This window comes from Nycticebus coucang, chromosome 7 (assembly GCF_027406575.1).
Source record: "Nycticebus coucang isolate mNycCou1 chromosome 7, mNycCou1.pri, whole genome shotgun sequence".
Classification (NCBI taxonomy): Eukaryota; Metazoa; Chordata; class Mammalia; order Primates; family Lorisidae; genus Nycticebus; species Nycticebus coucang.
The window spans coordinates 615,031-628,358 of record NC_069786.1 but is presented as its reverse complement, the minus strand read 5'-3'; the positions used below and the strand labels follow the sequence as shown (position 1 = coordinate 628,358).

Below are 13,328 nucleotides of genomic sequence, written 5' to 3'. Positions count from 1 at the left end.
ACGAGTAACAGTCTTTTGAGATCTGTGAAGGGTGGATTTATTAGGACCGTGAGTAGCAAAGCCTTTGGAATAGCGGGAGAAAAATCCATGCTCCCACAGATTGCAAGGAAAGCATTATCTTTTGTTTGTCCATTAAGTAAATATCAAAGGAAAGTTCATAGAGTTAAAGAAATGGTAAATTCTCTCAGTGAAGATTTTCAGTTTGTTTTCTCAGCTTCACAAGACCTTTAAAGAATTAACATTACAATCACTGTTTTTCCCTAGCAGCAGGTAATAGCTTAAATCTGTATTGGGCTTCCTCTTAAAGAGCAATTACCTGGAATTCTGAACTTTGACAATTACCATATTCTTTTGCCTAGCAAGAAAAGGGCTAGACAAGAGGAAGAACTGCCCTTACCATATTAAAAAGTTTGTTTGTATATAAAAAAGGGGGGAAATGTGGCAGCCTGTATAGCCTATGGCTAGGAGAGTTAGAAGAAATACCTGTATAGCTCAATAATGGAACACCTTGGTGAAAAGGGCATGGAGAGGGATTTAGCTCTTGTAGCAAGCATGAGAGCTCACGAGATGAGAGCAGTGGAGAATTGGCAGTCTCTACACCTGTGGTGTTGAGAGGCACGAGATCAGCCTTATATTAGGCTGGAGGAGAAGGCAGTCAGGAGCATGTGCATTCTATCACGGGGTCGCTTACTCTGACTCTGACTCTGACTCTGTCTCCTCTCCTGCCTGCAGAACACCAGCACGGTGTCTCTCTGCTGAAGATTACCAAGCTCTCCTAAAGACTAAGATCTATCTATTCTGAGACTGCTTTACTCTCTCTCTCTCTCTCTCTCTCTCTCTCTCTCTCTCTCATCAGCTAAAGTAGATAGCCCTCAGGCACCTAAGAGAAATTATTCCTGAACAAGGTAGCTTAGTGGTCTGTGTCCAAAACCTAGTTAAGCTGGGCCAAAACCTGGCCAGTACTGGGCTCTGACAAGTGGTGTCAGGAGTGGGATGTGACAACCCACCTCAACTAGGTTTAATAATTGATATTTGGTATTAGCCAGGTATTGTGGCTAAGGCCTGTTATTCTAGCATTCTGGAGGCCAAGGAGGGAGGATCCCTTGAACCCAGGAGTCCACAACCAGCCTGAGCAACATAGTGAGACCCCATCTCTACAAAATAATTTAAAAATTAATAAGGTGTGGTAGTAGGTGCCCGTAGTTCTAGCACCTCAGGAGGCTAAGGCAGGAAGACCACATGAACGCAAACACCTGAGGTGCAGTGAGCTATGATCAGGCCATTGCACTCTCACTTAGGCAACAGAGCATGACCTTGTCTCAAAAACCAAAAAATTGATGGATGTGGTGGCTCATGCCTGTAATCCTAGCACTCTGGGAGCTCAGGTGAGAAGACTGCTTGAGCTTAGGAGTGCAAGACCAACCTCCCATCTCTACTAAAAACAGAAAAACTAGTTGGGCTTAGTGGTGCATGCCAATAGTTCCAGCTACTGGGGAGGCTGCAGCAAGAGGATCACTCAAGCCCAGAAGTTTGAAGTTGCTGTGATGCCACGGCCCTCTACCCAAGGCAACAGATTGAGACTGTCTCAAAACAAACACACACAAAACCAATCATAGAGATTGGGTCACATGAGTAAAGGGTTAAGAGACAGAGTGGGTCTGACACTTGGTTTGATTCCACAGCTCCATTTCAGCACAACCTTCTTGTTTGTTTTTCTGTTCTGCCTTCTGGATGTCAGCTTCATCTAAAACTGGCTTCCCACATCATGGTATTTATTACTTCCTTAAAAAATAATGATGGCTCTGTGCCCATAGCACAGTGGTCACAGTGCCAGCCACATACACTGAGGCTGGTGGGCTTGAATCCAGTCCAGGCCAGCTAAACAGCAATGACAATTGCAACAAAAAAATAGCTGGGTGTTGTGGCAGGAGCCTATAGTCCCAGCTACTTGGGAGGCTGAGGCAAGGGAATAACTTAAGCCAAAGAGTTTGAGGTTGCTGTGAGCTGTGACGCCAGGGCACTCTACCCAAGGCGACAACGTGAGACTCTGTCTCAAAAAAAAAAAAAGACAAACCCATTATGTTAACAGTGTGATTGAAAAAACTATTTTCAACAACAATAAATTTAATAAGAGTGGCACTGTTTTACATTTTTTGCAAATCACTATACTGTGTAGCTTAATATTATAGAATATAGCAGGAGTCTTATATCTGCTTCTGCACTCAATCTGTTGCCATGTTGTTTTTCTGGTTGAAGCTTATAATTGGTATGTAATTGGTAAAAGAGAGGAGTGTTTTTTGTTTTTTTTTGAGCCAGAGTCTCACTATGTCCCCTTGGTAGAGTGCTGTGGCATCACAGCTCACAGCAACCCAAATTTCTGGGTTTAAGTGATCCTCTTGCCTCAGCCTCCCAGTAGCTGGGACTACAGGGACCTGCCACAATGCCCAGCCAGGTTCAAACCCGCCAGCCTCAGTGTATGTCCCACAAGTGCCAGTAGGCACCACTGTCCTACCGGCGCCAAGCTGAGAGAGGAATATTTTCATGGCCTTTCCAGACAATGTGACTATTCTTCTTTCTTTTCTTTACCTTTTTTAACAGTTTCAGTTTTGTCACCCTTGGTAGAGTGTGGCATCATAGCTCACAGCAACCTCAAACTTGGACTCCAAGCAATTCTGTTGCCTCAGCTTCCCTGGTAGCTGGGATACAGGCACCTGCCACAATGCCAGCTAATTTTTAGAGACCGGGTCTCGCTCTTCTTCAGGTTGGTCCCCAACTCCCGAGCTCAGGCAATCCACCTGCCTCAGCCTCCCAGACTGCTAGGATTGTAGGTGAGTCATTGCGTCCGGCCTCTGTTCTTTCATATTGCACCATAGGGATCACAGCGAAACTGTTTTCTCTTGGTTGGTTCACTGAAAGATTAACTCACAATTATGGCAGATTAAAATTTGTTCTAAATTCCATGCACTTGGTGGGAATCACAAGAATGATTACCCAATGTCTCAAGGATGGTCAGATACTTTTATAGATGCCTTTTTGAAGGGAGGGGGAGAAGATGGAATAGGGATGCGGCAAGTGGTTGCTAGGGAAGGTGAATAGGTGGGAGAAATAGAGAGACAGGTATTGTGTTTTAAATGATTTGGGCCAGGTCTGCTAACATTCAGGGGAAAAGAAAGTTGCCCCCTCTTTGATCCCCTGATTAGGTCAGTCTGGTTTTTGCAGATTGAGGGAAAGCCCTTTCCAATGCTTTCTGATTGTGAATAGCCTTTAATTAAAAATACATTGAATTTTATTTTTATTAAAATTTATCTTTATTATTTTATCTTTAATAAAGATAAATATATTTAGGAATAAAAATTCCTTAGCTTCGAGTGGCACCTGTGGCTCAAGGAGTAGGGCGCCGGCCCCATATACAGGAGGTGGCGGGTTCAAAGTCGGCCCTGGCCCAAAAAAAAAAAAAATTCCTTAGCTCCTTCAATACTAGAAACTCAGGAACAGGTAAATCCCTTTTTTTTCTTTTTGAGACAGAGTCTTTGTCTCCCAGGCTAGTGTGCCATGGAATCAGCCTAGCTCACAGCAACCTTAAACTGCTGGGCTCAAGCAAGCTTTCTATCCCAGCTTCCAGGGTACTTTCACCACTACACCTGGCTAATTTTTTCTGTTTTTAGGAGAGACATGGGTCTTGCTCTTACTCAGGCTGGTCTTGTACTCCTGAACTCAAGTGATCCTCCTGCCTTGGCCTCTAGAGCACAAAGATTACATGCATGACCACTGCAGCCAGCCAGGAGCTGATAACTACTTAAAGGTTAGTAATAGAGTTTAAAATTACATCAGTAAGATTTTTGTAGTTACATTATAATCCATTGGCATATCTTATCCTTTGTAAGAACCATTTACTCACACATGATTTTTAAACACCATGTATTATTTAGAATATACTGTTTCACTGAGTTGTGCAGATCATTCTAATGCTCACACACTCATCTTACAAAACCAAAAAATCAAAATGTCTGTTACTATTATCACAGACCTCAGAAATGTCTTCAAGGGCTGGGTGTGGTGGCTCACAACTGTAATCCCAGCACGTGGAAGCTGAGGCGGGTGGATTGCCTGAGTTTAGTGGTTCGAGACCAGCCTGAGCCAGCCCAAGACCTCGTCTCTAAAAAAGAGCCAGGTGTTGTGGTGAGAACCAGCAGTCCCAGCTACTTGGGAGGCTGAGGCAGGATTGCTTGAGCCCAAGAGTTTGAGGTTGCTGTGAGCTGTGATGCTACAGCACTCTACCCAAGGTGACCAAGTGAAACTTTGTCTCAAAAAAAAAAAAAAAAGTCTTCAAGAACTGGGAAGTGCCAAGCTCATGAAGCCATATATAATTTTCCCAAAATTTAAATTTTCACTGGAAAGCTCAAATTTTATTATTGGCAATAATACCTTTTGTTTTCTTTGAAGTGATAATTTATTTTTGAGAAAATGTGTGCCAGAATCACCAGTTTTAGCTGCTATTCGTTCAAGTAAAAATGATGTTCAATGAAAAAAGCAGTTTGCTCAGCTGGACGTTCAGGGGTCTTTCCCACTACTGAACTCTTGGTCCTTGGTTTGCTTGCTGCTTGCAGACTCCATTTAGTCACACAGAATATTCCAGATGTGTACTCAGGGGTTAGAGTTAATCAAATATTTTTGCTGCATCAGTGAAGATATTCTCAAGTGAAATGAGTGTTTTTTGTCACGAGTATGTGTTAATGCAGAATGGTGGCCACTAATATACCTTTTGGTGTCGCTGCCTTAAAATGGGCTAGTAAATTTACCTACCACTGCAAATTTAACACGAGGAAAAAAAGCAGTGACATTTCAGTTATCATTGTGAAAATACTTTTTGCCTTGGACCACCTCTAAGTATCTTGAGGAGCTTGAGACTTACCACAGCCCATGCCAGTAGGGCGGGTGGGGGCAACTTCTCCCAAGGATATAGGCTGAACTGGGAGAAATGGTTCTCTGCCTGAACGTCTCAGTGATTTCACAAAAGCAACCCCGCAATGGTCTGCCAAACGCTCACAGCATACTTGCTCAGGAAGGCAACTAGCACGGTACAGTGCTGTACCCTCTAGGTAAAAAAAGGGATTGGGGACAGCCTGAGGGAGACGTCCTCAATTTGTTCAATATTCAAAACAGACTACTGTTTAAATCTGTTAGAAGTAGCCTGCCTTCTTGCTTTATTTGTGCGAATAGAAAAATAAAGGCATGAATGAGATCTGACCAAAAAGAGCCAGAGTACTGGCTACAATTTAGCACAGTTGTTTGTGGAAAGATAGGAGGTATTCTAGTTAAAGAACTTTAATTGTTTCACGGAGAGGGGCAAGTATCCTTTTGCTTTTCAGGGTACTACACATCAGAACCTTTCTGTTACCTCTTAAGAAGGTCAATTTACAATACAACTGATGAGATTACAGCCTTCTTTTATTACACTTCAAGCCCCAGTTCAAGTACATTCAATTTGGGTGTTCCTTAAGGGCCTGGCAACAGGCTGAGATCTCACGGCACCCAGGCTGAATACTCTGCAGTACAGAAATGGCAAGTTTATTCAGCTCTGCTTTGTCAGACTGCTCTGTGGAGATTCTAAGACTTCTTGGGAATCAATACTTCATGGTAATTACTGTCCTTAATATCATCCCAAGTAAAACCTTCTGCACCTCAAAACTATAAAAATTTTTATTCTATATTTTTTCTAGTACAGTCATGCACTGCATGTTTTGGTTAATGATGGACTGCATTTAAGATGGTGGTCTCGGCTTGGCGCCTGTGGCTCAAGCAGCTAAAGCGCCAGCCACATACACCTGAGCTGGCAGGTTCGAATCCAGCCCGGCCCGCCAAACAACAATGACGGCTGCAACCAAAAAATAGCCAGGCATTGTGGCAGGCGCCTGTAGTCCCAGCTACTTGGGAGGTGGAGGCAGGAGACTCGCTTAAGCCCAGGAGTTGGAGGTTGCTGTGAGCTGTGATGCCACAGCACTCTACCCGGGGCGACAGCTTGAGGCTCTGTCTCAAAAAAAGAAAAAAAAAGATGGTGGTCCCAAAAGATTATGGAAAAGCTGACAAATGTCAAATACCTAGTAACACTGTAGCACAATTACTCTTTAAAAAATAAACTTAGTGTAGCCTAAGTTTACATTGTTTCTAAAGTCTAGTGATGTCCTGGGCCTTCGCACTGACTCACCACTCACTGACACCCCCAGAGTCACTTCCATCCTGCCATTCTTTTAAAGTGCAACTATTCTTGGAAAGAGCTACATATTAAGGCACTTTTACTACAGAGGGAAGTAGAAGGATCCAGAAGGCCTGCGATCTGTTTGCTAACCCTACCTTCCTAGATTTTCGTGAGGTCCATGTATGGACGCATTTCCTGGGTTCTACATGTACACGCAAGCACTTTAATTACTGCACAAATGAGGCCGCTGGGGGGCAATAACAAAAAAGACGCAACTCAAACAGGAAACCCGTGGAGAAGTGAAGCAAGACCAAATTTTCAAAATGTCTAATGAAACGGTGTGGAAATACCCGTGTAAAAAAGTTATGTTACGGCTATGCATAAACATGCAATTATCATCATCACAGTGATGGGGGGGGAATCATGTCTAGTTTTGAGAACACCCCAGTGGAGGAGGAGGGATAGGAGGAGAGGTCCCTGTGCACCGGCCGGGGGCGGGAGCCCCGCGCTGAGGACTGGCCTTTAAGAGGGGGGAGGGGCCCGGCTGCCAGCGCCCCAATGCCTTCAGCACCCCCCAGTATTCTAACCTGCGTCTTGCCGGCCTTACCACAGTAAGCCCGAACACATCTCCTGGATGCCTAAGTCCTCTGACTCCAAGCGGCAGCGTCCGCAGCACCCCGCGCCTCGGGAGTACGCCCACCCCAACCCTGGGACGCCCGGGCCCGGGGGTCCGCAAGGCGCCCAAGGGCCCGCAGGACGTGCAACCAGGAGATGAGCGACCCAGGCAGCCCGACCGGCTCCCACCCCAGCCCGCGCGCTCGCCCCGCCTCAGGGCAGGAGGCTGCTCAGCGTCCCCCTACGGCCCTCCCCGCTCGCCGCGGCCCTTTTCTTTCCCGCGTCAGCAGACGAGCCCTCCTGCGGAGCATGCGCAAGTGCGGCAATCCGCGTCAGCAGACGAGCCCTCCTGCGGAGCATGCGCAAGTGCGGCAATCCGCGCTGCAGGGTGCAGTTGTGCTTCAACCGCCGGCCCAGCTCGGCCAACCAGGAGACGCGGTATTTCCGTGGAGACCCGCCCCGACCATGGTGAGACCGGCCAATCAGGGGGCGTGTTGTTGCCGCGGAGCCCCGCCCCCGGCAGGGGTTGTGGTGAAGGCTGAGGGTCATGGGGCGTGAGTGCTGCTAAACTGCCGAGCCTTCCCAGGTCCTCGCGGCCGCGAGCAGCGCACAGCCCGGCACTCGCTCGCTCGCCTCGCGACGGCAGCGCGGCCCATGCGGCCGGGGGTGGAGGTCGGGAGCCGGCGGCGCGCTTGGCGTCTCAGCTGCCGGGGCTCGGGCGGTGAGGGGCCGCCGGCTCGCCGCGCCTGAGGGCCCGGGGCGGGAACGCGGGCGGAGCTCGGCCGCCGAGCCGGGAAGATGCTGCTGTCCCTGGTGCTCCATACGTACTCGATGCGCTACCTGCTGCCGGGCATGGTGCTCCTGGGCACGGCGCCCACCTACGTGCTGGCCTGGGGGGTCTGGCGGCTGCTGTCCGCCTTCCTGCCCGCGCGTTTCTACCAGGCGGTGGACGACCGGCTCTACTGCATCTACCAGAGCATGGTGCTCTTCTTCTTCGAGAACTACACCGGGGTCCAGGTGGGTCGCTCCGGCCCTCGGCGCCTCGGACGGGTTTGCATCCCTCCCCTCCGGCCCGCCTGCAGGATCCAGCTTCAGAGACCAGTGCAGTCACCCATCCTCCCACGGGGCGCCGGGGGGACTTTCAGTTTCTTACTTTAGGTTTGGCCTGATGCTTCCTTACATGTCTCCCAAGAACTCTAGGAAGCTGGGGTAACCTCGTTCTGAGGCCACTAGTGGGATCACCAGCTTCTCGCACGTGTCCGATGTTACTGTCTCCGTGCTTAGCTCAAAGTAGGTGCAGGCGAACGTCTGAATAATTGGGCAGGCGTTTGGCCCAAGAAGGAAGTGCGCCTTAAAAAAGTGACCTTGTCTTGAAACTGATTGATTGATGTCACTATTTGGGCTAGAAGTTCAGCCGTTTTGTGTTCTTACCCAGTGCAGGTGAAAGATGGGCGAAGACTTGAATACGTTTTGTTATGATAGAAGCCTTACTGTGGGTACAATTCTTGACAACTTTAGGCTTAAAAACGAGAGTGATGTTGTCTGATTACTGTCTGTTACTGTTTCTCTCTGTGTTGTAGGGATCACGGCAAAACCCGCCCTTTCCCCTTGGTTGGTTCCTTGAAAGATCAACTCACGATTACGGCAGGTTAATAAGAGAAAGGTTTATTTCCAAATACCGTGCGCATGGAGGGAGCCGCAAGAATGATGACCTAAGGTCTCAGATGGTCAGCTGCCTTTCTAGATGCCTTTAAGGAGGGGGGAGGGAGGGCGGAGAATGTGCAAAGTACAAGTGCAAGTGGTTGCTGGGGAGATGCGTAGGTGGAGGGAAACAGATTGATTTGTAAATTAACCTGAGAGACAGGTATTGTGTTTTAAATGATTTGGGGCCAGATCTGTTAGCATTCAGGAAAGGAAGTCAGCTGCTCCTTTTGATTCCCATTCAGGTTACTCGGGTTTTATGTAGATAGTGGGAAAGCCTCTTCCAATAGTGCTTTCTGATCATGAATGGCCTGTAATTCAAAATATTCTTTATGCCGATGCCAAGGAGCCGTATTTTGGGGTGAAATTTTCTTAGCTCCTTCAATATAGAGATTTGTAGATTAAACTTGAAAAACAGTAAAAGTAGAAGGCCTCTTCACATTAGTTATTTGAAGTCTCATAAAAAAATAACAGTTGTGAATTTTCCCGTGACTTCTGAATTTGAAAGAAGAGCTTTTACATTCTTGGTAAAAGAATACCTTCTGGTATTTCCGAATGTCCAGTTAGTCTTCTTAATTTTCTTGGTGGGAATGTGGTAGAGTCGGTGGAGAGAATGAGATACTATAGTTTTGTCTTTTTGCCTTTCTTTTTTCCACCTGAAGCATCTTTTTTTTGCCTTGAGTTTGCGCTTGTGCTACTGTTTGAGCCCTGATGGCTCTGAGTTTTTCCCAGTTGGAGGTGACTGGGGGGTGGGGAGGGACTAGGAAAGGCTAGGGCTTCTGTTTAAACCATTATCTGTGCTTCCTAGGAAAGACAGAAAGCACAGTTCCAGATCATGGTTCCCTGGTAATTAACTTTTAAAATGGGCCTTCTTTAAAATTTTCAGTAATTCAGGTTAATGCTTTCCCCTTACAATGTTATCTCACCAAGTTTGTCTGAATGTATGGTTTTTTCATAATTGTTTACTTTCACATCTATAACTGGTCTGAGCTGTGGTATAAGCTCAGAATACAAAGTCAGTCACCTCTTAGAAAAGTAATTGTACCTATGATGAATTCCTTTATTTTTGTTCAAAGAGTATACAATATAATGCAGGGAGTACTTCCTGTTTGGCCATTTCTTTCTTTTTTTTTTTTGCAGTTTTTGGCCGGGACTGGGTTTGAACCCGCCACCTCTGGCAAATGGGGCCGGTGCCCGACCCCTTTGAGCCACAAGAGCCCCCAAGGCAATTTCTTTTTTTTTTTTTGTAGAGACAGAGTCTCACTGTACTGTCCTTGGGTAGAGTGCCATGACATCACACGGCTCACAGCAACCTCTAACTCTTGGGCTTACGCGATTCTCTTGCCTCAGCCTCCTGAGCAGCGGGGACTACAGGCGCCCGCCACAACGCCCAGCTATTTTTTTGTTGCAGTTTGGCCGGGGCTGGGTTTGAACCCGCCACCCTCAGCATATGGGGCCGGCGCCCTAGTCACTGAGCCACAGGCACCGCCCGGCAATTTCTTATTTGTTAAACAATTGGAAAACTTTGTAGTGTTTCTGAAATTACATACTTTACCTTATATACTGCTGACTATAGATATCCAGTTACTTATCAATTTCTATGCAACATTTAATCTCGTTGGTTCTCCACTCTCCCACCCCCCTTGTTCCATTAAAAGGATCTAGCTAGCATCCAGTGTTAATCTTCATGTATTTATCAAAGGGCCCTTACATGTAATTCAAAATTTTGTTTAACATGTGTCTCTTGATAAAGTTTATTAGGACTCCTAGATCTGATTGCCCACTAATCATCAAATACAGGTTTTTGAACATTTACACCAATGATTTAATAAAAACATAGAATCAGCCAGGTGCAGTTTTAATCCTAGCCCACTGGGAGGCCAAGGTGGGGAGTCCTGTCTTTACTAAAAATAGAAATAACTAGCTGGGTGTTGTGGCAGACACTTGTAGTCTCAGCTACTCAGAAGGCTGAGGCAAGAAGAATGCTAGAGCCCAAGAGTATGAGGTTGCTGTGAGCTATGATGCGACAGCACTCTGGGCAACAGAGTGAGACTCTCAAAAAAAAAAAAAAAAAAAAAGTAGAACCAAGCGTTTCTAGGCCAGGTTTGGTGTCCGTAGCACAGCCTGGGCCAGCTAAGCAACAATGACAACTGCAACAGAAAAATAGCTGGGTGCTGTGGCGGTTGTGTGTAGTCCCAGCTACTTGGGAGGCTGAGACAAGAGAATCGCTTAAGCCCAAGAGTTTGAGGTTGATGTGAGCTATGATGCCACAGTACTCTACCTAGGGTGACATTAGTGAGACTCTGCTTCAAAAAAATTTTTTTCTAGGCCAGGAGTGGTGGCTCACTCCTATAATCCCAGCACTCTGGGAAGCCTAGGCAGGCAGATTGCCTAAGCTCATGAGTTTGAAACCAGCCTGAGCTAGCACGAGACCCCGGTCTCTAAAATTAGCCAGGCATTGTGGCAGCTGAGCATTATGGCAGGCGCCTGTAGTCCCAGCTCCTTGGGAGGCTGAGGAAGAGAATTGCTTGAGCCCAAGTCTGAGGTTGCTGTGAGCTGTGATACCATGGCACTCTACTGAGGGCAACAAAGTGAGATTCTGTCTCAAAAAAAGAAAAAAAGTTTCTAGTTCTTCTGTAATCTTAACCCTCTGAGAGACCAAGGCAGGTGGGTTGCTTGAGCTCAGGAGTTCAAGACCAGCCTGAGCAAGAGATAGATCTCATCTCTACTAAAAACAGAAAAACTAACAAGGCGTTGTGGCCATTGCCTATAATCTTAGTTATTCAGGAGGCTGAGGCAAGAGATCACTTGAGCTCAGAATTTTGAGGTTGCTGTGAGATAAAATGCCATGGCACTGTACCAGGGGCAACGGAGTGGGATTCTGTCTCCAAAAAAAAAAAAAGAAGTTTCTAGTTCTTGCATTTTATTTATTTTTTATTACTATTTATTTATTGACAAATAATTATTTGCTGTTTAATAACAGCAGGGCATTTTGAATACGTTAGAGTCTCTTTCTGGAATCTCGGCTACCTTCTGATATTTTTGATAGTTTCCTAGAAGGTTAAATCAATAGGGGAATAAATAGCTATCTTTATATATAATACTCAAGGAAAGAAGATTTATAGGGACATTCTGTCACCTTATTTTTTACCTCCCCTCACGCCCCCAGCCCCACCCCCAAGACAAGAGTTTCGCCCCCAGGCCAGAGTGCTATGGTGTAACAGCTCATAGCAACCTTAAACTCCTGGACTTAAGTGATCCTCTCCGGCCTCAGCCACCCAAGTAGCTGGAACTATAGGCATTCACCACATGCCTGGGTAATTTTTCTATTTTTGGTTGAGGTAGGGTCTCTCTCTTCCTTAGGTTGGCTTCAGCCTCCCAGAGTGCTAGGATTACAGGCGTGAGAATAGTGATGATTCTCTTATTCTGCATAAAATATAGTTGATTCATTTCTAAAGAGAGTTTTAGTAATTTAAGAGGATATAAATTTTCCCAAAAAGTTCATTAAAATATGTACATTGAAGAAGAATTTTTAAATTAGAGCTTTTTTTAAATGACATTTTAAAATTATTTTTTATTAAATCATGACTTTTTACATTGATGCATTTATGGAGTTCAGCGTACTGCTTTGATATACAATGTGAAATGCTTACATTGAACTAAGTAACATATCCATTACAATTATACTCATTTCTTTTTTTTTTTTGTAGAGACAGTCTCACTGTACCGCCCTCAGGTAGAGTGCCATGATGTCACACGGCTCACAGCAACCTCTAACTCTTGGGCTTACGCGATTCTCTTGCCTCAGCCTCCAGAGCAGCTGGGACTACAGGCACCCACCACAATGCCTGTCTATTTTTTGGTTGCAGTTTGGCTGGGTCTGGGTTTGAACCCACCACCCTCAGCATAGGGGGCTGGCGCCCTACTCACTGAGCCACAGGCGCCGCCCAGTCCTAAACTCTTAATTGAGTTAAATTTCTTTTCTTCTTCTTCTGTGTTTTTTTGGAGACAATCTCACTCTGTTACCCTGGGTAAAGTGCATCACAACTCACAGCAACCTCAAACTCCTGGGCTCAAGTGATCCCCTTGCGTCAGCCTCCCAAACCCCGGCCACAATGTCTGGCTGGTTTTCCTGTTTTTAATAGAGACAGGGTCTTGCTCTTGGCTTAGGCTGGTCTCAAACTCCCGAGCTCAAGCAATCCACCTGCCTTGGCCTCCCAGAGTGCTAGGATTATAGGCATGAGCCATCATGCCTGGCCTGGATTTATTTTCTGAATCTTGCTGTAAAAGCAGCTGAACTACTAGAATGAGGGCGTTTATTTAGAATAGGAAAGGGACATTACAAGTTGTTTCTTTAGTACATCCCCTTTTATGACTTTTGAATTCTTTCTGTATTTCTGCTAAAATGTCGGTCAGTTTTCTCTAATATTTGTAGTCAATATGAATTGTAGTTTGTAACCTTGATTTTATTCTTCTCTGCTTGCTTATCATTCATGTGAAGACCTTAAATAGCTCTTAGATTATTTCCTTCAGTTAGTGGAGAGGAATGAATGGGGCAGGTTTAGATGTGCCCATCCATTTGCTTGTTTAAGCAGGATAATAAAAGCTTTTGCTAGAGGAAATTAAACATTTCTCAGTCAAATACAAATTGAGTTGAACACAATTTAAGTCTCGCTAGAGTACTTGTTTAATAACAACTTATTAGAGTTATAAGAAAATCTTAGAGAAATGTAATTAGAACTTTATTTTTACACTTTTTATAAATGCAAAGTTCTGAACAAACCAGCTATTTTAGGTTGCATTTGTGAATAGTTTT

At 45.5% G+C, this 13,328-nt stretch overlaps 2 protein-coding genes across 4 annotated transcripts in view; one reads left to right on the top strand and one right to left on the bottom strand.

The window, feature by feature from the left end:
* Positions 1-13,328, bottom strand: part of DEFB1 (defensin beta 1) — a 229,237-nt gene that overhangs the window by 63,758 nt on the left and 152,151 nt on the right. The gene's annotated exons all lie outside the window — the stretch shown is intronic.
* The window catches only part of AGPAT5 (1-acylglycerol-3-phosphate O-acyltransferase 5), a 52,373-nt gene continuing 46,367 nt past the window's right edge, over positions 7,323-13,328 (top strand). For all 3 annotated transcript variants that reach the window (XM_053596665.1, XM_053596666.1, XM_053596664.1), the window contains exon 1: positions 7,323-7,828. In XM_053596665.1, the coding sequence (XP_053452640.1) occupies positions 7,610-7,828 (219 nt within the window). In that variant the 5' untranslated portion in view covers positions 7,323-7,609. The remainder of the gene's footprint in view (positions 7,829-13,328) is intronic.